General features: G+C 40.3%; 1 protein-coding gene and 1 long non-coding RNA gene across 5 annotated transcripts in view; one reads left to right on the top strand and one right to left on the bottom strand.

Annotated features, from left to right (window-relative positions):
• Positions 1 to 4069: 4069 nt before the first annotated feature.
• NPNT (nephronectin) overlaps positions 4070 to 27262 on the top strand; it is a 49367-nt gene continuing 26174 nt past the window's right edge. Inside the window, exons 1-5 of one of the 4 annotated variants that reach the window (XM_027456809.3) lie at positions 4070 to 4341; positions 5314 to 5414; positions 13172 to 13222; positions 20432 to 20524; positions 22984 to 23076. In XM_027456809.3, coding sequence (XP_027312610.3) covers positions 4271 to 4341; positions 5314 to 5414; positions 13172 to 13222; positions 20432 to 20524; positions 22984 to 23076 — 409 coding nt within the window. In that variant the 5' untranslated portion in view covers positions 4070 to 4270. The remainder of the gene's footprint in view (positions 4342 to 5313; positions 5415 to 13171; positions 13223 to 20431; positions 20525 to 22983; positions 23077 to 27262) is intronic. The other 3 variants (XM_027456810.3, XM_027456811.3, XM_027456812.3) reach the window with 3 other exon arrangements.
• On the bottom strand, positions 22671 to 26617 carry LOC140002403 (uncharacterized). The gene is made up of 3 exons (XR_011808828.1): positions 26477 to 26617; positions 24608 to 24685; positions 22671 to 24061 (listed from the first exon to the last, which is right to left on the bottom strand). It is a non-coding gene; the product is annotated as an uncharacterized lncRNA (long non-coding RNA).

Genomic DNA, 27262 nt, shown 5'->3' with positions numbered 1-27262 from the left:
TTACTGAGAGCAGCAGGGTGCACAAGGCTGCTCTCAGTGCAGGCAGTTTGCCATAATTTTGTAAAGCTGGCTATGCTGTCCCTCACTGTACTGATGAAGATGTCTCTTACAGAAAAATCTGCACTTGATGTATTCAATCATGGTGCTTCAAGTGAGGCTAAGTAGAACAAATTCCTAATAAATAGGGTAACATTAAGTTTAGGGGATTGTAATTCTTTTCCTCAATGAAAAACACCTTTGATAAAAGAATTGATCAAGTAGCTGTATGTTCAAAAGATATATACAAAAGGGAATAAGGAATTTTACTGGGCTTTGAACAGAAAATTGTTTATTTATAGGGGAGAAGAAGTACAGCTCACACTGTAATGAAATGCAGGAAACATCAACACAAATACCACTCACAGTTTTAAAGAAGGATTTTGTACAAACATGAGAAGGATGTGTTGAAAAAGCCTGTTTCAAAAAGCAAATAATTAGTAAGATGAGATGCAAGATCTGTACAGAAGGCAATTGATACTACAACATTTGATAGTTTTGATGACTTTACCCTTTTAGGTAAATTTACTGAGAAGGAGGTAGAGTACCAAGTTAGATTTAGCTGCAGTTACTGGATCTTCTTGATGCCTCGCAGTTTTCTTATTAAGGTGGCACTGACAGAGGTTGTCACCTAGTGTATGCTTGAGATAATAATTACTCAATAAATACTACTTTTAAATATATTAAGTATTTATCATACTTAACATTGTTAAATTTGGTTGAAAAGCAGAATTTCATCACCCAGAAGAAAAGTAATGACATCGAAAGTTTCATAGATAATTTGGACTTGGTTTGTTTTTTTCCTTTTTTTTTTTTTTCCCCAAAAGTAGGCATGTTTTAGTATCACAAGTGGAGAATACGATACTGTATGCCATCAACTACAAACTAAGTACGCCATATTTTACACATGTGTCATAGTGTGATTTAGTGAGTGGGATAGCGTGGTATTTGTGGTTAACTTAGCCTCAATGAGGCTGGAATACTTAGACGGAATGATGGATTTGTGGTTTAAATATGAAATTGGAAAACAGGAGGTCTATTTCTGCTTTGATGACAGATGACTTGATTTGTGGGAAACATCACTTTCTGTTCCTTAATGTCTGCTTATGTAAACTGAGAGTCACAGAAAGTATCGCTTGATTCAGCTGAATAGAGGACTTCATTAATATTTGTAATGCATTTTAAGACACCAAAGAGGAAATTAATGTTTAAAAGGGCATTTTGCTAGAGGTAACAAATGCCTCCCTCAAAGAAAAGTTACTTGACCGTAGATTGGCCGAAGGTGGTGTCTGCTACTATTGCATTTATGTCTAATTTACAGCTGCCTGTAACAATGAAGATGAAATTTGAAGTTGCTTCTGTATGACTTGTCCTATCAACCATATTCTACCATTCATCATCTCTACCAGTATTTGTCATTCTAAAATACCCACCACTGGTATCTCTTCAGCTCTCTTTTCTTAATATTGCTTGTCTAGTCAATACCAAAGAGTATTCCAGAAATTCCCCCCAAGAAAAACCATCCACAAGGAATATCTTAGAAACCTCTATTTAGCTGAAGTTTTTAACCCTGAGACAGCCTGGACATTCAGCCTACTCCTACTGAATTAAAAGAAAGTGGTGTGCATGTGGAACAATTCCCTGGCATAGAAGGAAGTTTTCTCTAATGAAATGAACCTGTGTGAGCATCATTTAATTATAACTGGGTTTCTTGTTGCTTACATTCTTTCTTAGTTGATGGTACTTATAGTAGCAGTTAAATAATGCTGTAAGCAACTTATGTAATGAAGTTTAACACTGTCGTGTACTTTGGGGGGAGAAATACCAGCAACTCTACTGTGTGGTATATTGAACATACTCCTGCATGCTTTGCATGACTGTACAGTAATGCTCACCATTCCAGAAGCAGCGGTTGTCACCACCACCTTTACCATCCCTACAGCAGGGCTAGCAAACCCCACTCTTCAGAGCATTTCTCTACTTTCTGCTTTCTTATCACAAAGTGCATCAGACTCTTCCTCTGCTCTTAATGTAGTGTATCTTACCTTGTTAAGAAAACTCCCCTGACATTGATAAAGCATTGCCAAAATAAATAAATTCATAAATGGTTGGATATTAGTCCCGTTGATGGGTATGGAAGTGTAACATGTGGTCTTCCAGCATCTGGTAATTTATTTTATTTTATTTTCAGGCTGATATTCCAAAACAAATTGTAAAGACAGCAGAAGTTAACCAACAGCAGACATGCCTAATTGAAGTAGGCACCACGTCCGACCAGCACACTAGTATTAACATACAAGAGTGCCAAACACTGCAGAGGACATCTGAAATACTGAGTGCAGGCTGGAGAGATTTAAACAATCTTATTACCATTTGTGAGTATATGCGCTTTAAAGGAGCAGCATGTGCTTAAAAGTTGCTTAGTACTTAAGTACCACTACAAAATGCAGAGTAGTGTGAATGGATTTGACTTTGACATGTCCTTTTGGACATTTGAGGGAAAGTGTCAGGTTGCCCTAGACCTTTATTCATAATGAAGTTGAAATGTTGTTTTAGGCACCTGTCCTGAATTTGGTTGCAGTGTAATCTGTGGGCATTTTCCTCCTGTGTGTTGGAGAGATGCAACCAGATGCTGGTACCAGAGAGAAATCCCTGTGGCTGTCACATGTAGGATTTATTCCTTTTGCCCATAAAATCTTGACAATAAATTTATTCTGCAAGGGCTGTGGGATGATCCCACATCACGTATGTGAGTGGGGGAAAAATGTAATCAATCAGTCAAGAGCTGGAAATCAACTCTATATTTCAGCAAGGATCTAATCTCAGCCAGATGCTCTCCTGTCTTTCCCAAATGCTACTGCGTTATTGCCTTCAGTCTTTGGTTATCAGCTTCTCCTGATGTGGATGAAGGGAACAAAGTTTGGTCTCTGCTGTAGTTTTTGTCTCTAGCTAAGTCCTCCACAGGGGTTTGCTATCCAAGCACAGGTAACAAGCATCTTGCAGAATCATCAGCTCTTGACAGTTTTTTTTTTTTTCCTGTGTCTGAACAGTGTTGGGTTGAGACTGTGGACAGAAAGCTTAGCACAGGGAAACTATGGTCCTGAAAAGATGACAAAGATTAAGTGAAGGAGCAGAGGGTGTTCTGCTGCAAACCAGCGATAAGCGGTAAAACTGCTCTGAGAGAAGGTGTAATTTTACAAAGCTCACCAGCACAATTCATACTTTGTGCAAAAGGTCTGTACTGTTTCCGTGTTGCTTGAATATCTGTGTTTTGAAGGTGCAAAATGCTTTGAGCAGAACTCCCAGCTCAACCCTGAAGCCTGCAATCATCCGTCAGGAAGCGGGCATCTCAGTGCTCTGTAAAGGGTTTGGCTTTGTGGTACAGCACAAAGTGGAAGATCTTTCTTTTCGGGGTCTGAGCTGTAGCCGGACCCTTTGTGAGAACAGCTGATGAGCCTTATTAGCCCTGACTCAGGCACAAATCAAAACCACTGCCGCAATGTGGTCCAAGCTATTGGCCTGTCTGTCTGTAATCAGAGAGACTTCAGAACAGCCTTGACCCTAAGCTGGTGACAAGTTTTCTTTAAAAGTGTCCCTCAGTAAGTCTCAAAAGTTCAGAGAAATGAACTGGCCCTGGCTGCTGTATTTTAGGGTTTTTATGTAGCACACAGCTGGAGTAACCGCTGGTGGTGGTGGTGTGTGGGTCATGTGGAAACTTGTTGCTTGTCGGGACAGGGGACTCTGTCACATGCCAACATCAGAGAGCTACAAAACGTATTTAAGCCATAACAAAACACCACAAACTTGTAGTTCTCTTGGAAAGCATTTTACTAGGAGAACTTAGGCGGGCAAAAGAAGACCACATCGTTACCCTTTAACCTTCCCACACGGACTCTGCTCAGGACCCCAAATCACCAACTTGTCCCCAACCCACCCCCCTTTCTCCCCGTCCCCCCTCAGCCCCGTGGGTGCGGGTGTCCCCGGGGCCGGGCTGTGGAGGCGGGCGGCCCGGAGGCGGGCGGCCCGAAACCGGGCGCCCCCACCGGCTGCGGGCGGCGCCGCCGCCCCTCAGCAGCGCCTCCTCCGCACCCAGGGGCTCGCTGCCGCCGCTCCTCAGCTTTCCGCAGCCCGGCCGGGGTCGGCGGCAGCCGGAGCCCCCTCACGGTCCCGCTCCCGCTCCCCGTCCCCTCAGCGGCGCCGTCCCGGGGCGGCGCGGCGGGGAGCCCCGCCGGCCATGGAGCTCTCCCTGCGGCTGCTGCTGGCCTCCTGCCTCTCCCTGGGGGCTGCCGGGGAGTTTGACAGAAGGTAGGAGCCCCAAGGGCACGGGGGCGGCGAGCGGGGGGCGCCTCGGGCACGGCCGAGCCGGAGCCGGAGCCCTGAGGGGAGCCGGCCGGCGGGGTGCGAAATGGCGGCGGGGGGCTCCCTCCGTCCAACCCGTCCCGCGTCCCATAATCGGGATTAAAACCGAAGCGCCTGGCGTGTTGGGGAGATCAAATCGCTTTATTGACGCCTCGAGGCACTGGAAACGAGAGGCGGAGGAGGCTCGCAGCTCAAGTTTTAACGTGAAGCGAGGTGAAAGGGAAGGCTTGGCGAGGCTGCGCCCGGTGCCGAGCCGCGTCAGGTGTAGCGGGGGCGCCGCGCGGGATGCTCCGAGCAGGGCTGGGACCCTCTGCAAACATTGCTCCCTCGGCTCTGCTCCGCTGCTTCGCTCTGGTGTGTCCTCACGAAGCATTAACAACTCCCCACAATACTTTGGAAGTGCCTAGGACCGCGCTCTCTCTTTCCCTGTTGCGTTCATTCGCTCTGGCACTAGCTCTCCTTTTGCGTTTATACACTTTAACAGCACGAGAAGCTTTAGTTTTGGTTATTTTTTTTTCCTTCTGTGAGAAAAAGTGGTGATATGCTGTGAAAAAAATCAATGCTGAAAGTCTGTGATGGTGTTTTATTTCCCATCATAGATCCAAACTTCTGGGATTGCTTAGCCCTGTGAGCGGCAGCAGTGAGCATATTGCCAAGCATGTCAATTGGTTCAGGCTTTACAAACTTACCCAAATTATCTCTTCCCCCCTTTTTTTTTGCCTATAGCTGTTTACAATTTCTGACCTACACGCTGTTTTAATGATAGGAATATCTCAGACTCAACTCAGAGCAATTCTTGTTTACCACAAAAGCCTCTGTGCAGGAAAGATTATTATTATTATTTTTCTAATTTGTTTTTCTTAATATGGAACGGTTTCAAAACATCTCACCAGCCTTTTTTTGAAATGTCTCGTTCAGGTGGCCCAGACAAATAGTCTCTTCCACAGGACTGTGCCGGTTTGGAAGTAGAATTGACTGCTGCTGGGGCTGGGCCCGCTTGGCTTGGGGACATTGTCAACGTGAGTACCATCGCTGCTGGGGCTTCTAGTCACTCGTAGGAAAGGCTTGTACACACCTAGTCCTATCTTTCACATGTTCACACACAGTTTTATACTGCAGGGCATAGGCTTTTGCATGTGTGAGTCTGATCTACTTGAAAGGATGTTGTCAGGCTAAAATTCAGTCTATTATTAACAGTTCTAAAACTGATTGCAATCAAGGAAGGTAAACTTTGCTTAAGGCAACGAGAATTTGTGAATTTTTATTTTGTTTCTGTTTCGTTTTGTCCTCTGGCCTAATAGCATGACGTAACACCACAGTGTCATGTTACAAGCAATGCAGGCAGGAATATTTATATCCAAGAAGGAAATCTTGAATAATTGGCATTTCATTTAAAAAGTTAATGGAAATATTCAAATTGATGCTAAGTTCAAATGTTATTTCAGTAACTCCCAACTAAGGCTATATGAATCAGCCTGACAGCATCCTTTTATTGGGTCACACGTGAAGAGAACATCTCTGATATTTTCACATCTATTTAGAATCCTCAATATAATTGCAGGGTAGTGAAATAGATAAGCCCTCATCATTAACAGCAACTTCAAAAAGTATTCTATGGTGGCAGCTAGCACTGTATAGAAGTGAAAAGTGTTAGGACTGTCACAGAGACCTCAGCTTGTTAAAATTATAAGCTTTGATTCTGGGAACACTGGCTCATGTGCCTAACAGTACATACATGAGTGATTTCCCCAAAGCTTTTGCAGGAGTAAACCTATAAATACTGGTTCTTGCTTTTCTGATTAAGATGCAACTGTCTGCTAACTAGATGATTTTCTGCCAAGCCATTTTTAAAGGAAAACAGGTATTGAATTATTAGCTGCGTAGTTTGCAGGACAGTGATTATAGGCAGGCGGCTGATAGAAAGACAAAAGGCAGAAGTAGCATTGGCAATGCAAATAGACTCTCAGCAAAGGTTTTGTTCAAATCTGTAAATAGCCATACTGTCTCTTTCCTTCCCAAGTGTGTTAGAAGCCCACAGTGTTTAATAGGTATATAAGTTGACTGGTTAAAAAAAAAAAAAAAAGCTAGGGAAAGTACTTTTGGAATATAACATATCTGCTACTGTTTTCAGATGTGAAGTTCTCAGATCAGTATCTCAGCCTGTCTCATGAGTCATTTTGATTTTTAGAGCTGGGGTTGGTAACAGAAATAGTCCTTTCACTGGCATGAACGTTTATAGAGAAGGAAGGAGACTGTGAAGTAGGTTGATTGAAGCTGGTCCAGAGATAATAGAATTTATGTCTGTCAATATATTATAACACATATTTGAAAATCATTGAGCATTTAAATGTTTGAGGCTATGAAGACTTATCTGAGAATTATCAATAATTTGCACTGAAAAAAAAAAACACACAAAAATAAAAGGTCTAATTGTGGCCTTTTACTTAGACGTGTCATTTCCTGTGTTATGACCATAATTTTCAACTCACGTTTAGCTGGAAGTCAACTACAGGTGTACTTGTCCTTTAAATTCTCGCTGTTACAAAGTCTGATTTGGAGTTGCAGTTTTTGTAGTCTTGGGAGATGGGAATAGCATAAAGTGATACTAGCAAAAAAATCATAACTAAAAATCAAAACTGAGACATAACATCCAGAGAGTCTTTTTTTTTTTTTTTTATTAGTTTTTAGTCTTTGAATTTTCTCAGTAAGGTCACTTGTAGTGATTTCCAACTGTTTCAGGTACCATGAATGTTCCTTTTTTAAGGCTAAAGCTAAGTGAATTCTTATCTCCTTCTACGGTGCCTAAGTTCATTATTTACAGATTTGTCCTCCATGCACTTTTCCAAGGAGTGCAGAGGTGGATTTTATGTGGTCATCTCCAGTAACTGGGACCAGACTTTGACAGAAACACAGTTGTCATTTAGGTGTATAAATATTTGTTTTTTCCATTTTTTTTTTCACCCAGATGCTGAGATTTTTTTTTTTTTTATCTGAACTTGCTGTTTTAGAGGAGTCCTAGACATCTGGGTGAAGACCTTACTCAAAACTTAGCTGCTCATTCTAGTTCTGAAAGGGGAGCCAAGCTCCTAGAAAAATAAAGCAAGGAAGCCTGCCCCAGTTGTGGGTGGTGAAAATTCCAGTCATATCACAGAGTGGGAGATTACGCTAAATGAAAGTGAATCTTCCTAGTGCTGGCAGCCAAATAGAAAATCTGTAGTCAGCTCTCCACCTTGGGAATGTGGCAGTCAGTGTGAAGGATTAACCTCACACGCAAGGCGGCATTCGGCATTCCTAGCCTCAAAGGCAGCCTTGAGTGTTTTACTGTACAAAGGGATATCACTGAAAATTTTCCAGAAAGCCAAGTACACAGTTGTTTCTCCTGCTCTATGGGGAAAGGCAAGCCTCTTAGTCCTGGCCCAAAGATAAATGGCATAAATTTTAGACTTTCTGTACTAAGTATATGTTTCCTTTGCCGTTTCTAGAATAAATAGTATTTATGCAATGAAAATAAGTATAGGGTCAGACTTAAAAATGATTAGTGAGACCCAGCTTAAAAATGAGTCCAAAAATGAAGCAGTAAATATTTAGGCAACAATGCTGAGCTTTTTATTAGTGGGATTGAACTGCTATAATCAAACTAAGTGGTTTGAATCATCCTTGTTATACCTGCAAGTGTTGCAGCACATTTACACTCTTACCTGTTTAGTCATTCATCATCTGCTGCGTATGCCCCAATCGCTTTTGAGTTTATCCTACCAAGAGCAAATGTAAGGTGAAAGCAGTGCTGGAGAGAGCGAGTAGCAAGATTAGAGGCCCAATACGTGGCGGAGTTGTCCCAGATTAGAGTTACGGCACGGCTTCTGAGTCGCGATGAGCCACAGGCGAGCAGTTGCAAACACACTTGGACACGTTTCCTGCTGCCCAGCTGAGCTGTGCTGGCTGCTCCACCAGGCACGCGTGGGCCTGCCGCATGCCCACGGCTATCGAGGAGAAAATTGTTAGCTTAGAGCATGGTGTAAGGCGATGGTTTAACTGTGAAGGAGGGTTAAGTCTGTGTACATCAGCTCTAACAGCATAGGAGCGTGGCTAAGCTGACAAGTGGTAACTCATTAATTAAGCCATGGTAATGCCACGCTCGTGATCTGTAGCCCATCTGTAAAATTGCAAATTGAAGCCGAATCGTGCTAGGTAAACCTGCTTTGGGGAAGCCTGGCGTAATTCCTTTTATGTCCCTTTGACATATGGGTGTACATGCAGCGTAACTGTGCTTAGTGCTGCTTAGTAACATAAGTCAACATAACCCAGCTGTCTTTTTCACTCTTACAAACATGCAGGAAGAAGTCAAAATCAGGCCCCTCCTTCCATTTATACTCTACCTTTAAAACATCCTCTCTCCTGTTAATAAATTATACCAGTCAAGACTTGTAGGTGTAAGGAAGTGCATGTAGATCTGATCTCTCTAACTCACTACCAAAGCCTGTCAGTATCAGCTGTAACAGCTCATAGAAATACTGCCTCTATGGCGATATAAAATTGCCTTCCCAAATGCTCTTGGCAGCTTCAGCAAATGCACTTAGAAGGTGTCCCTCCAACTGAAATAATCAAAAATTTTGAAACATGTTGGATTTTTTCTTCCTTGTGGGTTATGAACACCAAGTGAGATCCGTGTTTAGGCAGCTAGAGCCATTTTTAGATTGATATCAATATAGCCATATTTTCAAAGGTGCTGAACAAATGTATCTCAAATAACTTCACTGGGTTTTCTAAGTCCTTGTAAATTGAAAAACCATCTACACTTATTTAGTGGCCTAAGCTAGAATTAGAGCGGTGGATGTATCCTATGACTTAATTGAGTAGCCTTTCTGAGATTTTGAATGGGTTTATTGATTAAACCTGGTGCGTAAATAGGCTAATTTGGAAGCAGCAGCAATTTGTTTGAGCAACAACTCTGAGTTCATGTGAAGAAACCTTATCACTGGTAAAGCTGATTCCGTGCACCATTGGACTTAACGTCATCAGTGCTTTAAAGTCAGGTGTCAAATTTCCCCATTGAAATTATTTCAAAAATCTCATATTGTTGCCCAGCTGGTGGGATTTACTTGGATAAGGGAAAACCAAGCTTTCTTCCCCCACAGCGGCAGAAAAAAAATGCCTTGGGAAGTTAATTCAACTTTTTTTTTTTTTTTTTAATGTGTTAGTCAGCAGTAATTTTCATGGTTTGAAACACCCAGGTGAAGAGAATTTCCAGCAGTGGTAGGGCAGAAGCTCAAGTTCTTTGAGACAGATGAGAAATGTCAACTTCAGAAGGAAAACCAGTCCTTGGTAATTTCAGGAGTCTAGCCGCTGTAGTCTAGGAGCTCTGCTGAAGCCCAGCATCTCGTCCCCCTAATCAACGTCCATGACAGTTTTCTGTAAGGATGGCTCTCTCCCTGAGTGTTTCTCAAGGGCAGGATAATCCAGGCCTTTGTTGTCCAAGCGTTGGCCAGGTCAGAGGTGGGTCAAACAGCAGGAAAATCCTTGGACTACTGCTCGACTGACCCTGGCTGCCAGCCCACAGTAGGGAAATGACCTGTGAATTCACACACACACACAAACACACACCCCACGCACACATACTGGACTCTGGAACCTGGTTAGTTTATCAGGAAACTAAAATACAGGATAATAGAGACACTGGTTTCATGCAGAGGTGTATGTGAGAAGGAATGTGATACTTTTTGTTCTTTAGTGTAAGTTCTTCCCTTTAGTTCCTAAGAAGCTGTGCTAGGGGCTATTGGAAACATGTTAGTTCTTTGTGGATGTTTTTTGCCACTGATCTGGCTGGGCTCCTTGAAAGTCATTCCTAGAACTAGTGGGCTACCTGCCTTGCTTTTAGCTGGCTTACAAGAAGTGCTGTAGCTCTTTCAGAAGCTATAAAAATGGTTTCCATGTGTGTGTGCCTTTTGTGGACAAAATACACCTGCTTTGTACTTGGCTGCATGTCTGTTTGTAAGTCATTTGTGTGCTAGTTAGATGTAGTCAAGCTGAACTAAGGATGTAAGCTGCCTTTTGCTTCACAATTTCACCTGCAGTTTAACAGCCAAGAACTAAACTCATTTTATTAAATAAGACCTGGCAGAAAGAGATACTACTTCTTTAACATAGCTTTTAAAAGTTGAGTAAGCTTTTTAAGAAAAACAATGGAAAGCTACTCGAGTTCTTGTTCTAGCTTACGGTTTGGACAACTCCTTTGCTGGAGGCAACAGCGAATGTGGTTTCTTTTCCTGCATTCACACGTGTACAAAATAGAAGCTTGGATCTACAGCTTCCATAAACTGATGCTGACTTACTGTCAGATCTTCTGCTGGCAAGAGTCTGCATGAGTGTTGAGGTTGACAGAGGTACTCTGAGAGTTTGTCCAGTGGACAGAAAGTTTGACCAGCGATAGGTGTTTAACAGGAATAACATCCCACTGAACATGGATGTAACAAATAGTGCTGTTATTTGATGACATTTTTGAATTCTCCTTAAACATTAACAAAGTCAATAAAGCCCATCCTGAAAGGGGATCAAGAAGATGAGCGTGCTCTTTTAGAGAGTCTATCTGTTGCAACTCAGTCTGGTTATCTGTCTATGCTGAGGTTTGAGTCTTCTCCCCCTAGAACAGAGCCAGGATAGGTCAGCAAAGCAGTTTCCCACCACCTTGCTATAAAACACAATGAATTTTAAAAGCTCAGGGACAGAGCAGTCAAGAAGCTATACAATCCAATAGTCCATTAGTAAAAATAGAAGTCAAGCCATCAGTTTACACCGTGTCTAAGCACTGTGCTGTTAAGAAATGGACTGGAAGATGTCAGAGTAGCATTTAGATTTAGTCCAGCCTAGTGAAATGCATGTTGCTGCAGGAAGTTCTTGCAAGAAAGAGGGGGGAGCTTGTACAAGCTGAAATAGCAGATGCAGGCATAACCAGATGCTTTGCTGGAAATCGTGCATGCTGCTGCCTTCTTGCAACTGTTGTGGAGAAATCTGTACTGTATTTGCTTCTGCTTCTGTCTTAATGAGCTTCAAGACCGTCTATCCGTGCTGTGCCATCTATTTACAGAGATGCAAGGCGCTGGGGAGGGGCAGGGGGAAGAGGTGGTTTTGCTCTCATTGATGCCTAGAAGGAGATTGTGTATAACCAACAGTAGTGTTGGTGGGAGTTTACTCATCTAAATCATCTCGTACATCAATGGGAGAAGAGGCCATGAGTTGCTTAGGACTTGTGTTTCTTGTATGTAATGATGCTTGAAGTGGAAATGGCAATTCTGTATGGTCCAAGCTGCACAAATCTTTAGCAAAATAAAACCATGATTTTGTCAATAATGAACCTTGACGATAATGGCTTCCAGGGGTTTGGCCCATTGGCTTAAGCCTCCTTAAATCCAGCAAGAGTTTTGTTACTAAATTTGTGGTTGTGAGAACATTAACACATCGTGTTGGCAATGTTTAATGAATATTGCTATGCACAGATCCTACCGTATGACCGGTAACTTTGTGCATCTTTAGGTGTTTGTCAAAGAAAAGACGTTTATACAGAATTGCACTACCACTTTAATACTGTCATGCAAGAAAATAAAATGAGGTTTTGCTATTTTTATTCAGTGTTTGTTTGTGTTCACTTTAGAAGCTTTATGGTCCTAAACAGTTATGACTTCACTATGTTAAAGATACAGTATCCTTTTCCACTCCCCCATTGCATCCCTCCTGCATAGAATCATAGTTTTATGGTCCAGTTTGTCCCAGGGAAATATCACCAGTAACATGATTTGATCGTATTTGTATGTGGAGCTTCTCTCAAAGCCCATCAGCAACCTGGGGAAGCTCCCTTCACTATAATAAACACTAAGGGACTTTCTATTGAAAACTGTTTTAAATTGATAAAAGTTGCAGTCACAGCAAACCTTTAAGTGTTGGACACACATTGCGTAAAATACAAAGAGCTACTGTTGCTTAAGCCCCCGTCTTTTATAATGAGGTTATGTAGCCTAACAAGCTGTGCTGCTACCTTTCATTTTATTGGCAAGTAAACTGATTGAGTATGAGCCTGAAACATAAATCTCTGTTTCCATCTTATTTAACTTTTGTAGTGTATTTAGTTTCATATGGCAGTACGAGCTGGAAAGGTCTCCAAGCATTAGTTTTAATTTAGCTGACATTGAAAATTTAAACATTATGAAAATGACCAGTAAATTTATACGACAGCGTATTCATTGGTTGCAGATGTTCAGATACTTTAAAATGGGTGCAATTTTAATTATTCTCAAATTAGCATCCAGATGCAACCCTTCACGTTTGTTTTGTGGAGGTGCAGCATTGAGAATGTCCCCATGTATTTAAACGAAAGGATACTGTCTCTTTAAGAACAACATTTATGCTCTGATGGAAACATGGAACATAAATTGTGAAACATGAGAATTTTTACAACTATGTACCCTACGAAACATGACAAAATGTAGCTCCTTAGTTGACTGAATAAGAATAGCATCACGTCATTATATTGAATTACTCTCATATATCAGAATGTGTTTGCTAAATCTCGTAATGAAAGACTGATGTAAGGTATTTCCATTTTTAAATGTGTACCAGAATTTTTTTTTTATTTCAGAAAAGCTCTGAATGTTGAATGTGTGTAAGTCTCCAGGAATGTAACAAGTTGATAAAAGCCCCAGCCAAGTCCATCCTCCTTACAGGAAAAAATAATAATAATAAAAAAAAAAAAGCTGGAATTTCTTTTTTTTGGATATTTGTTTTGCAGCTTTCTACGTCTTAAGGCAGAGAATAGCCAGCCTAAGGTGCCAGCCCAAAGGTTAGCTGAACATATTTCTTGAAATAATTTTGGCAAGATTATGACTTGGAGTTATGGCCTCTAAGTCATAAGTTTATGAAAACTATAATACATAACAAGAAGATGTAGATTTTCTTTTTTTTCTCTCTCTCTCTCTCTTTCTTTCTTTCTCTCTTTCTCTTTTAAAGCATTGATTTGGGGAAGATGAGGGTGGAAGGAAATGAAAAGGGTTTTTTTTGTTTTTATTAATCCCAGTCACCTATCTAATGAGAATCTTATTTTCTAACCTATTTCACACGTCCCTTTTTCTCTTTCTCTTTTCCATTTCTTTATTTTATTCTCAAACTCCAAGCAATGTTTTTTCTCTCCTGAAAGTTATTTATACTCCCAGCATCACCTTTACAAGCTGCCAGATTTCTGAGGCCTGATTTTGCTTTCCCAGCATTGAATTGTGCAGTGGGAGGTTAGTTTGGGATGGCTGAAGCACTTAGTGTTGTCTGCTTTGCACCTCCACGACAAGCTGGCATTCCCACTGCAGGGAAATGTCACGGCCCCTGGTCTACAGCAATGTATGGCCTGGCATATTAGAGCAAAATGAAATCAGTTTAGATTCTGCTGCTTAAGAATTGTTTGCTTATTTATTTATTTATTTTTATTTTTTGTTTACTTATCCCTGTGGTGGGAGCACCAGTCTTTAGAAGAGGAGCAAAGCATCATCTGGGCATAAAAGTCAGCTGCGTTACCGTGATACAGAGGTTACTCCACTGAAGCCCCTGAGCGTTATATTGCTATAAACAAAATAGCACTAGGGCACCGTTTCTATTCTGCCACCGCACATAGTGACACCCGTGGTAGCCTGCTTCTGCCAGCTAGAGTTCAGTACACACACAGAAAGATTCAGGTATCAAACATGCATTTGAGATGATAAAGTGCAGGTCTTTAAGGAGGTGTCATGAGCCAGTGGAAACGCAAACATGAAAAGCATGACAAAACATGAAATATTTCTGGCTTTTCTAACTTGCATTGTGTTAGATAGATTTTCACTGACGTTTAAAAAGTGTTTTAAGTGCATAAGCATCAGATTAACTTTCGCTGACTTCATTAAATCCCTTTGATTTCAGTGTTACCCAAGCTAAAATTGTGTGTACTTTTAAGCGCTGTTCTTAATAGCAAGGCACTCGTGAACCAGGGTCTGGATTTGCATATGCAGTTGAGAAACACATTTGGCAGCAAGCAAAGAATTCACTGTGTGAATAGCCAGCCCCCTCTGGTTGCAGTTTGTCATGTTAATGTGCCATTACCGCAATCATATGTGCAAATTGAACAACTGATTTATGCAGGCAAAGGTAGGAGCTCTGCATGTAAAATTAGGAGCCGCTTACTTAATAGCACTACGTGTTTCAGGTAGAAGCTCCCGCGTGCTACTTAACGTGTTATCATGAATGCTACAAATAAATGCAAATCACTTTTGGAAAAATACTCAGGCATTATTTACTGCCATTTTATCTGGCGATATCGTCAGTCTCTGGTTACTGAAGTTGGTCAAGGACTTTTTTGTCTTTCAAAAACTAGATTAAGGAATGTTTTGCATATGAAATTATCTGAAAGTTAAACCCCAGTTACCCTAATCAAGCCTACGAAACTCTACAGAGATGCGTGTTGTGACTGCTAGCACACTTATCTGGGAAGCAGGGTTTTTTCAGAAGTAATTCTGTAATGTGAGTTATGGTAATCACACGTCTGTAGCCCCTGCTGATAGCTGTGTGGTACGTTCAGCTTTCTGCATTCTTCTGCATTTGCGTGTGGTAGAGCAAAAAAGAAACACGTACCTTTGAAAGAGCTCCAGTGATTTATTGTGCGAGTTAGCTCATACCTTGGAGGAATCTCTAGATCAAAACAACTGTGAATGAGGTAGGTTTATTTTTCTGTGTGTTTATGACATTGCTACCTATGCCTGTGGGAGAAGCAGGTGGAGATACAAAGGCTAAACAGAAGTAGGCAGACACAAGCTGAAATTGGCTTTGAGGCAGATAAGTAGAGAACTTCAGGTCTGCTAATGCCACAGGAAAAAGGGAGACAGTTTCACGTGCAGGAGGAAGCAGAGAAGAAAGCTTGTTTCACCAACACGCAAGGCTAGTTTTTAAGTTGGCACTGTGAGAAGATAAATAGTGATCGTAAGACTGGAAGCCTGTTCTGCATTCGTCAGCGTAAGAGAATCCAGTGAAGGTCAGTAGTGTGTAATAATCTCTGGGCTGAGATTACTTGCTGTGTTTGGACAAACTGAATTTTAAGGAACTGGGATTTAGGGTCAGAATAAATCAGGGTCTACATGTATATGTCACTTGGGAAGAGAGGACAGAAGCAAGACAGATGATCAATACAGTTTCAGATGCAGGTATTCTGAAGCAGTCTTAGACTTCAGAGCTGAAAATAGGTTCAAGGACAGATTGAACATTGGCATTTTGAGGCAGATTTGAGTGGAGGGATGCAGAAAGAGCAACTCTGAGGGCAACTTCTGTCAATGAAACCCTCTTGTGGGCATCACTCAAGAAAGAAGGCATGCGAAATCAGAAATAACTATTATGGAACAAATTTAGAGGCAAAGCAGAGAAAAAAAAATAGTATTTGGGAATGTCTCAGAGAATTATACATAAGGGTATTTTGATGGAAGACATAGCTAGAAGTGTTGGAAAACCAGATGGAGTTATATTGGTAAAGATAACTCCACTAAGGAAGCTCAGGAATTTCCCCTGTTGACCACAAATGAAGAGGAGTTAGGTAGGAACCAGGCAGTACAAGTGTCTGGTTAGGACTCCACCAAGCAGTGCTTGGTGATGGAGTAGTAAATCGTTAACGTCACAGTTGTAGATGGGAGGGAATAGAGGTGACAGCAGACGCCACTGCCCTCCAAAGGTGGCTGGTTTAGTGCAGAGCTGACAAAACCTGAGGGTAACTTCCTGAGGGTGTCTGAGGAAACTGTCTGCAGGGAAGAATATACAGATGGAACAAACAAACAAACAAAACCACCCAACAAGCACACAACAACAAAAAAAACCCAAACCCTGAATATTGCTGTTCCATAGCAAATTAATTGAATGTGTTTTTCACTTAGGGTACTTGCACAGCAATTAAAAAATAATAATTCAGAGTGATTTAGTCATGCTTAGACACCACCAGCTGTTAGTAGTGGCTGGGAAGATGGGTGGCTTCTCGCTTTTACACAAGTGTGACACATGCTGACAGCATGTGCATTTCACCAGAAATTCTTTTTCTCACACACTTGAGGAAAAAAACTCTGACCCTAAACCCAAACCGTTCACTCATGTTTCAGTTCACTCTGTTATTTTTATAGGAAGTTTAGTTTGTCCTGGAGTTTACGTGAAACTTAAAATGCATTGTATTTATCTTATTTTGGAGGAAAAAATAGTTCTTGCTAACCTTCAAAATAGGTACTTGGTTAGATTTATGGCCAAATAAAAGTCTTTAGGATACGTACATCCTTGACTCCCATTGAAGTCAGGGGGAACCGAGGCAGGGCAAATCTTCGTATCTGGCCCAAAAAGTGATATAAAGTGTTCAGACTGAAATGAACGATCATGAGAGCAGTGTTCATTTTTTGATATCTCCTGAATGAACCAGGCAACAAAGTGAACTGCAAAGTTTAGTTGTAGTTTATTCACTGGCCTAGATAAATCGGCAACAGTTGGCTAATTATGAAGATAGCTGTGCTTAGGATTTCTTTCCATCTTGATCCATGTTACTGTCATACAGGAATGCCCATTTAGATGCTTTCAGAGAGGACTTCTTGGAAAAATCTTCCACCTTTCTTGATGCTGATTCAACAGTAAATTAGCAATCGTTTTCAGTGGCAAGCTTGTCTATACAACAAGCATACCTATGTCCTCTTAACTTTTGTTTAAAACATTTGCTATTATAAAGACTTGTTTGCTTCTCTTTGGTAACCTCTCCAGATCCTTGTCTTTCGGATATTATTGTTGTAAGCCTGTAAGAGTGTGACTTTGTCAGCTTGGCGTAGCTCTTCAATATCTGCATTTCCTCCTTGGCCAGTAAGGAAATGAGGTCGAGCAGCAGCCTGAAGTCCATGGACATGGATTATTTCAGTCTTTTTACAAGTCATTACAAGTTTGAGTTGATCTAATGTTCTGTTTGTTTTATTTTGGTTGATTGTGGGGGTCTCTGCATCTTTTACACGTCAAGATGCAGAGAATATTAGTTTGGGAGATGCTATTTTTCACTCTTCATGAGTCTAATTGTATTAAAAAAGTGATGCACTCCGTCTATTCATGTGTGAGCAGAGTACCTGGAATTATGCAAGAAAATAAATAGATTGGAAAATCAAAAACAAACAGAAAAATAAGTAACATCAATATATGTCATGTATATCTAGAGATCTACCTGAGAACTGAAATAATTGCCAGCTATTAAATGAAATGCTGAAAGTCAGGCTCCGGTCTGTTTTTATACCTGGATTTCGTTACTGACTTTGTGCAAATGGAACCCTAGGATAGGGCTAAGTTGGTTGAGGTGTATTGAACTAATGACTCCTTGAGGATGCCACAGATCCCATTGTTTGTTATATACAAGCTATACAACTATGAGATCCCTCATGGTTGTTCTATATCATTTGCTTTAGATATTTAATTAATGCTAAGAGCTAATTATTCATAATTATAATTATTTATTAATGCTGCTACGTAATTTTTGGTGTAGTACAGATACCAGACCTTCCGAGTTAGAAAAATTTCCATTTCTAAATTGTGTAAGGCTTTTTGTCTTCAGGTGTAAGATCTTTTTTCTCAGTCTGAGCTGCTACTAATGTCTGCTTTATACATTTAAGGGGGGGGACTAAGACTTTTTAATGTCAACTAAACTAAACTGTGTCCCACTTCACAATATGGATTTTTTTTAAAGGATGGTTGAAATTTCATGGAAAACATATTGGTAGTCATTTTTGTTTCTACACTAGTGTAATCACATCTGTTTGTTTTTTCCCTGGTGACTTCAAAGTCATGGACTTGGTCTTCATAGTCTTCATTTTGCCATCATTACCTCTGGTTAGACCAGGGCAGATGATATCAGGAAGATGAGAGTCACTGGGTCTAAATGAGTTCTTAATGCAGTGCATGTATTTTTTTTTCCTTGTTTGCGACTAATGATTAAAAAAGCAGTAATTGTTTCCAACTACAAGGCTCTAGAAGTTTTTCATGATATATCAGTTGTTCTTCAGTTGTCTGCCCATCACCCAAGGGCACACTTTTTGAAACAGAGCATTGAGCAGTCTACTAAACTACTACAGCCACTTTCTCTAATTGGGTGATGTTTCTGTTTCTTTGTTTCTGACCAGCGTTTATAGGAAGAAAGCTTTTGCATTAACTAAAAACATCCCACTCTGTTGTCTTTTAAGATGTTCCTAAAAACAGATTTACAGAAGAAACTGCAGAAGTGTTAGGAAGATCCACAAAGAGCAGTGCTGAAGATTGGAAACAAAGCCTTGTGTTCTTGGGGATATGACTGTTCATATTTGTCCAATATTTAAACAAAAAAAAAAAGCCCTGATAATAGTAGAGGGCAAATGCAGTCCTGAAACTGGAGCAAGCTCTTTCTGTGCTAACAGTTGCTTCTGTGGATGCAGTTGTGGGAACTGCTAATTCTGGATGCTTTCCATCTTGTGGAAAAGATTTTAGAACATCAGAGATGTATTTGCATAGTTCTTTCATAACCATAACTAATCTCTTCTTTCTGTTTTAATTATGTTTAATTCAACCCTGTTGAACAGCCTGGCTATAACGCAAGCTGCATTTGTGAGTGCATTCTGACAGATTTCTATTAAATTAGATCCTTAATACATTCAATTTTATGATATAGGCTGTTGTCAGATTAATGAGTATTACAGCTGGGTTTAGTTAGTTACTTTGCAAATTCCAAATGATACTGTTAGCTTAGAAAATGAATGTAAAGCTAGGGTAAATAATAACTCCTAATTACAGAGTACTTGAGTTATGCCACCCTCTGATTTCTTTCTCATTTGTGTCTGTCTTGCTTAAGCAGTAAGCTCACTAGAATTGTACATCTGCATCCTGTCATAGAATGATAAACATAATTTTAGAGCTTATTAAATATTTCAGTTTTCCACTAGCTTGAAACAATAAGTTTAGTAAAAAAGGCTTGGAAATATTTAAAATTTTCAGCAATGAAATGGTTTCCAGAGTTATGCAGGGTTCCTAGCACTCTGTAAATATTCCTGTTAGCATCTAAGAAACAATCCTAGCTCAGCAGAAATAAATTTGTGGATGAATTCTTATGTTTCTTCAAAAGCAGTGCTTATGTTATTTTAAAAGTTTAGGCATTTTGTGTTATGTTGAGGGAGGTACCAAAGATGGTTTCCTAACTATTGCTTCTTGGAGTTCTGTATTTGTGCTCCATCTGGGGAATTAGATATTACCTGGCAAACTTGACTTTGGAAGCAAATAGAACATAAATTCACATTCTGTGAGTGTATTTGTACAGCAGGATTGGTAATAAATGTATGAAATGTTCAGAGTGGAAGTGACTTGGATGCATGCAGTGATAAAGCAGCATATTATAGGTTTTTTTACCCAGTCCATTTTTTTCTCCAAAAGAAGAAAAATAAAAGTAATTCCCATGCCAGAATCCAAACACCTGAGAGGGACAGATTCAGGCAAAACATTTGTTAATAAGTGGACAAAGGATGTTGCTTAGAAGTCTCAGAAGAATCTTACCTGTGAATGCTAGGAGCTGTACTGTTGCTACTGGTGACTGAACCATGGCTCGGTTTGCATGTCAGCTGTGACATTGATGCACACATTCCTGTATAGCCAGGGCATATTCCAGGCTTACCAAATGTAGCGACGTGAATCACAGCACACAAACACGCAGCGCAAGTGAAGGCACGCTGTCTGCGAGCTGATGAGGTACTAAAAGAGTTTAATATCCCAGAAAGAGCACAACCTCCTGCTGTACAAAAATCGAATACTAATGAGGATCTCGTTCTTCCCACGTGTATTGGGGTGGCAATTTTTTTTGAAAGTGCATCTGTTGTTTGAACAGTGGTATTTGAGACACATAATGGTGCTCAAGGGAGGAACATAAATGGTACAATTTTTGTTAGGTCGTTGCCATTTGTTTTAAAGTAATGCACTGTCAGTCGGGACTGGAGTGGAAGAGTAATGAGTGTTCTTCTGTTTGCAGCTATATGCCAGCCAGGGTGCAAACATGGTGAATGCGTTGGGCCAAACAAGTGCAAGTGCCACCCGGGATACACTGGAAAAACCTGCAATCAAGGTAAGAAAGTGAAGTCCAAGAAAGAGAATTTCTTTGTGAAATCACAAAGGTATTGGTGACTCCCACCCCCACGAATGCTGTGTGTGTTGCCTGCAGGCAGAGGGTAACAAACTCATACACCAGCTCTGTTATTGCTGTATAGTTTTCTGATACGGGGCTTGTGTTTGTGGAGAAAATGACATCTTCAGTGGGATAATCCAAGGAAAGCAGTTGCTTTTGTTCATGTGAAATTAATGTGATTAACATCAAGTATGTATCTACCTGCTGCCCTGAATCTGAATCAGGTAATTTGGTAATCTTGTGTTCAAAACTGTTATTTCATAAGGTCACAATGCTCAAGTTTGGATAGTGAAATAACATTTCTTTAATTAAAAGCTATTTCCTGAATTCATTCTCATTTTTTGTGTTTGTAATCCTGAATGAGGTAGCTAGCAATAAATTGCATTGTGTAAATAAAAGTTGGAAGGGTGAAGTGTTATCTTATTGAATTATCACCTTAGTTTCATTGTGTTTTTTTATTTTTTTCCAAAAATTGATTGTTAAACATGTAGCAGTATAAGGATCATATAGCATAAAGCAGAACTGTAATACAGAATTGGATTTTGTTGCCTAAGACTTGCTCACATACACGGGTATCTCATTAAGACGCTTCTCTTTTTCGTTTGTCCCAGTCTACAGAAAATGTCCATGTTTTCTGACAGTGCTGAGGAAGTATGGTAGAAAAATCTTACCTGAAGAACTAAAACGTTTTTTGTTTAAAAATGTACCCTGGTGTTGCTAACCTTCTTTTGATGTGTTGATTTTATATTGTTTTCTTTAAAAATAGTTACATGTTTGTTTTCAGATTTACTAATCCTTCAGAAAAGCATTATTTGAAGATTCGTTTATTTTGTCATCTATCAAGTTATTTTATCTCCCTTTACTCTGGACTGGTTGTAAAGGATAGGATTATATGGTTTTATTCTATGCCTGTTTCAGTCAGTCTGGAACTTTTTCAGAAAACAGTGCTGTTGTTACATGTATGTGTAATTATAAGTATTGATTGCTTTAACAATATCAGAAGAACGCTGTGCAAATTGGTTGACTGTAGGCTTGATCTATTCACTTTCCATTGAATGCCAAAGACAGAAAAGCGTGATAAATGATTAAAGTAAGTCTTTTAGCCAGTATTGATCAAATATTCTTGCACGCTATTGGGGACAAAGTTGCCATGACATACGTCCACGAGATTTCTGAGATGTCTGATGGTGTTGTCCCAAATGTACATCAGTTCAGGTCACTACAGTCTACGTCTGTTCTACATTATATGGCTGTTCCTGGGGTCAGGGTATGCATTCTTGCCACAGACTTGAGCATGGCACAGCCACCCCCCAGTCCAGATGGCTGGGTGGATTAGAAGTGTGGGCACCTCCTGAAGCCCTCTTACATACAGGGTAAGCATGACCTGTGTTATTATTCCTTCATACAGCAGCTCTCCTGTTCAGTCTAGGGGATGTCTTTCTCATTTCTGTTCTAGAATAATAATTAGTAATAACAGAAATTAACGGTGTCGGCAGAAGCAATGTTGGAGTTCTGCAGAGACGGAAGTCTTTCTAGGATATGCGAATGGCATTGGGCTTTAAAGTGTGCTCAGATTCTTGGTGAGAGACATTCTTTGTCTTTGAGTATGAGTGCTGATGAACAGGCACAGGCCTCAAAGATAAAGCCATATTCCATGGATCAACCCAAAAGAACTACGCAGCCTCACAGCAGGACTCTTGAACTTGGACAGTGTGATGGTGCCTGAAGGCTTGTCCCTTTCCAGTGGCAATCTAGACCTCGCTTTAGATCACTCAGGAATTAGGATCATCTTTCTTATTACATTGCCGTTGTCAGCAATTTACTGAAGTGACTTTGTACAATAGATAACCATGCTCTCACCCCAGTGCTTTCAAATCTAAGTGACTTCAGTGTTTCCCTTCTGGCTGTTTAATCCCAAGTTAACAGCTCTAACCAATTAAGAAAAAAGCTGAGCCTTCTGAAAGAAAATACCCTCTGTCAGCTCTCTAGTTTATAGTAATAACAGGGGGACTAGTACTTCTTCCAAAACGTGTTCACCAGAAAATTAATTCCAACTCCTCAATAAGATCTATATTCACAGACAAATATGAGCAGTTGAAAACTTGCAGTTTTTACCAATATTTGGAAGCATGTGTAGGTCACTTCCTGTGGTAGGGAAAGGTTGTCTTTATATAAAGAATATAAAGTATCTTTTCTGCAACTTACTATCTTCTTATTCTGTTTGTTCCAGGAACACAGTGCAAAAGTTTACTTCTTTGTGTTTTTTTTTTTTTTTTGTAAAGCAATTCTTGTCATTGCCTTTTTTTCCCTTTTTTTTTTTTTTCTTAATGACAAAGTAATGCATATGACAAAGATTTGGTCACTTCATTTTTATTATGCCTTCCTCCCACCCTGTGAAGGTGAGCAACCATACACAAGTCCACCTGCTCAGAGCAGTGAAGCGTGTCTGTTCCACCCCCTGGATCAGCATGCAAGAAATACACCTTCAAGGGGTGAGATGGTCCCGGAGCTCAGGCGGCGTGCTCCTTCTCCCTGCACGGCTTGAAACAATAACAGAATTTCTTGCAAAGGGGTTGGAGGCTGACAGACCGATGGCTGTGATGTGAAAGCTGAACCTGCTGTGTCATTAGCATGCAGAGCAAATAACTGATTGTATTTCCTTGGTACTGCGTGCCTGCAGTCTGAAAAGGCTTGACTCTCCACTCTGCTCACTGTTGTATCCTGCTTTTGTTTCTTTCCCCTGCTCTTCTTTCAGGACCTGCACTTTTTAATTTATTTCTAAGTTCCTTCATAGACTGAGAACAATGGAAAATGTTTATCAGGTCAGATAAAGACAAAACTGTGATTTATATAAGGCTAGAAGTTGAAGAAAATGGGAATCATTAACTTCTGCGTTTGGCAGGTGTTGATTAATCAGTCTAAGAGATGAGAGGAAAACTCTTCAGCGTGATACAAATGTGTCATAAAGACATTTAATGTGGTAGTGTGTTGATACTTGCTGGGAATGAAAGCTGACCTACTATTTTTGTAGTATGGTTGACAAATTATTTTTTTGACTTTGTTTCTGGCTGATGGCTTTCTTCTGTCTCAGCCTGAGTAAACTTGGTATTGAATACTTGACTTCTGTGTTTACTGATTCGCGGTAGCTAATACGGATAAAAATGCAGAGAGAAGGTTTGAGTGTTGGAGTCTACTGCAGAAACTAATTAAAGATAATAGTAGAGCGTGCTCTGTCTTCCTAGAAAGATGTGCTTAAGCACTCCAGTGCTGGGTATGCACCAAAGCTGGTCATTATCCAAGATCATGTGCGACACAGTGGTTAGAGAAGTCCCATCTGGATATTCCAGCACAGAAATGTTGTCATTTCCTTGCATTCGTATTTTTCTTTCTTTTCTTTAAAAATGAAATACTTGTGCTCAGCTCCCCATGCTTCTGTTGTGGACCTGCCTTCCGTAGTGCCAACAGGGTGGTGAATTCCTGCAAAGGAATTAAAGGAATTTGTTAAACGCTTTAATAGTGTTGCTCTTTATGTTCTAAATTCCAGGGTGAAAATTGATCTGTACATTTGAGTTTATACATTTTAGTTTCCAAATTGTTTTTCTTTAGAGGAAACTTCTAATGTTTTCTCTTTTCCTCTCCTGATGCATAGCCATTTATACTGAGATATCTTTATATATAATGTTGTTTGAAGTATGCAATCGATGTCTTTGGGTAAGTAACCCGACCTTTTTAAAACCAGCATGTGTTCGAGAGGTATGCTGCTATAGCTGGCTTCCTGACTGCTAACATTAGCCTGAACCTGTTCTTGAAAAAAGCAGACCTTCCTTAAGGAACAAGAAACACATCTGAAGCAGATAGAGTATATTAATAGCAGGAATGTTTCAGTGCTCCCCCATCCACGTGCAGTATATCCGGACTGTTCTGCGGGAAGCACGCTGTCACGGATTATGGGAGCACGGGGGTAGATGGAGGGAGCTGTCAGCATGTTCACACGGGCCTTTAGAGAGAACCGGGAAGACCTACCAGTAATTACATAGCGTGCCTGCTGGAGACTGAGTGGTGCTCACTGTGTGCTTTCAGAGTACGTGCCTGTCTTTGCTGCTGAAAAGGAGAAAAAGACAAGTTGCACGTCAGGGAAAATAAAGCGGGCTGAGCAGTGTGCTCTAACACAGCCAGTTTGGAGGCTGGCTTTGCTTTTCAGCAGCCAGGGCGCTGCCAGTACGTGTTTTCCCGAACAGCAGCATTTCTTCTGACTCCATAAGGTTAAAAACATCATCCTCCCAATAGCTAATGTCAAAGGCAGAAGTGAAAACCCGTGACACATGAGTTTTAGATTTAGTGTGGAGCTGTGCTAACAGCTTATTTCTGATGCCTTGTGACCTTAGCCTTCTGTGATGGCAGCCAAGGTTAAAAAAAAATCTGACTGTTCAAAGGTGCAGGCGTTTTATTCACGGCCATGTATTTTAAGTTCTGAATCAGAGGAGTAAAAAACTGATGAGACAGCATTTATTTACAGGCAGAAATAGAATGAAGTGAAGAGAACAAATAATTTAGTCAAAATTTCACAAACAAAATGCATGCGATGTGATATCCTAATGCAGTTGATGCATCTACCTTTCCAGATCAGGTTGTTCTCAGAGTATGGTACTAACAGTCATCTATTTGTCAACACCTCAGCTTTCATTTCCGCACTAAGAATATTTTGTACCAAATTACGTAGTATTCAGAGTACTGTGGGACTCCAGTTATTTAGGGGCTATGATGTAATCTATACTTTATGTAAGATGCCACATTTAAAACTGAGAACAGCCATTAATACTTACATCTTGCAACTTTGAATCTGTGGTAATAGCTCTGTAAGTGAGAGACAGCTCTTAAGGGTAGCATCTTTGGGAGTTTCTCAACTTAGAGCTGAAGTGCAGTGGGATGTAAGCACTTGCAGATCATACAGGTGCCATTAAAATCCTACCCTGCAGCTTCATTTCAGCGTTATTTTCCTCATCCTGTCCCAACTTCTAGTAAAGTATTTCATACTTATCTCTGTTACGTATTCATTTTGTGAAGTAATGGGTTTTGTACAAAGCAGGAAAAATATATGTATTTGAGACTTAAGAAATTCTCTTTTTCTTAATTCAAAATTATTCTTGAGCTTGAACCTCAATCAATGGTGTAGGCTCAGTGCAGATACTTCCATGAATTGTAAGTCAAACTCTAGCACTATTATTCCATTTAATAATAACTTTTTAACAGAAGTTTTGGATATGTAGGAAATACGTTAGTGCAATTGTAATATTTATCAGGAACAGTAATTTTTACAAAATTCAAAATAAAAAAAGCCTTTTGTGCTGCCTAGAGAAGTTTGCCTCCCAAAATGCAAACTTCCTCCAGTTTATTATAAGCGTTTTTATATATTTTTTTTCTATAAAGTTTTTCACAATAATAACTTGTCCTCCATCATCATCATCATCTGCTTTCCAGTTTGGCCTGTGCACACACTGTACTGACAGTCAGCACTCTTAGCTGAAGGTTTCACAGTGGAAAACGTCCGTCTCTTCCACAGCTGTTTCTCTCTTAACACTGCAGGTGCATTTTATGACTCTGGTATCGGTGCCTGCTGGGAGAAGTATGTTCTGGAGATGCTTGGAGAAATGTTTTTAACCTCCTGAAGAGTGAGAGAGTTTGAAGGGGATGCTTTTTGTGCAACGTGTGCTCTGCAGAAAGACTGCAGAGAAGGTCATCACTCCTCATTTCCAGGGCACAGGTCCAGCCCTCATTTTGGCAGCTTTTCCTCTCTGAAGTCCTGCCTACATTCACCTGGTCTTCCTCACAGCTGTAGGAGCAAACATTCTCCTTCGGGCTTCCTAGGAAAACTTTTCTAATTGTATCCCTTACCATTACTCTGTCCCAGTGGAAGGGAGCAGAAGGTATTCTTATCCCTTAACCTGCTGCCCTTCCCAAGGCCTTGGAAAATGAAATCAGGTAGGAGAAGGGTTGTGGGAAGAGGCATATATGACGATGCTTGCTCTTCCTTGGCTCCGTGAAGATAAAAACGAAGTAACTCCAAAGATGATAGATTTTTATTTTCTAACACTTCTGGAGCTCTCGGGACCAACCGTGACATACTAGAGTGCTCATTTTCAGGTATCAGCAAAATCCTTGAGGATGGTTTTGGGTCACAGTGGTGACACTTCATGAGGACGTGTTTAATAGTGGCTCTTTGAAAAGTTCCTGGAAATACCACTCTCTCTGTTACTGTAACAGCACTCCAGGCAGCATTATGCAATGCTGGAGTTGAGGGCCAGTAATTCAGTTAAGTACTTGCTGGCTGGATTTGTGAGTGCATTTATTATGTTCACCTATATTTTCATCTTTACTTGTCAATATACAAATAACTAAGTTCTGTGGAGAATTATTCTGTTGTACCCAATTAAATTAACATATTACTGGAAGAGAATTCTGAAGGGTTTCCTGACAATCTTGTTAGAAGCCCTGTCAACTGATACGAAAATCATGGGCTGAATATTTACAAGTTAAGTCATGAATTCTGTATTAAACTGTAAATCTGAAATACTAGCCCTTAGGCATAGTCCTTGAGAAATATCCCTGCTGTCAGGTAGTTTTATCAGTCTTTTGTAGGTGGTAAGGAAAACATTTTCTCCATGAGATTGTTTTAAGTAG

The sequence above is a fragment of the Anas platyrhynchos genome, chromosome 4, assembly GCF_047663525.1.
Source record: "Anas platyrhynchos isolate ZD024472 breed Pekin duck chromosome 4, IASCAAS_PekinDuck_T2T, whole genome shotgun sequence".
Lineage (NCBI taxonomy): Eukaryota > Metazoa > Chordata > Aves > Anseriformes > Anatidae > Anas > Anas platyrhynchos.
This window is presented reverse-complemented; position numbering and strand designations above follow the sequence as displayed.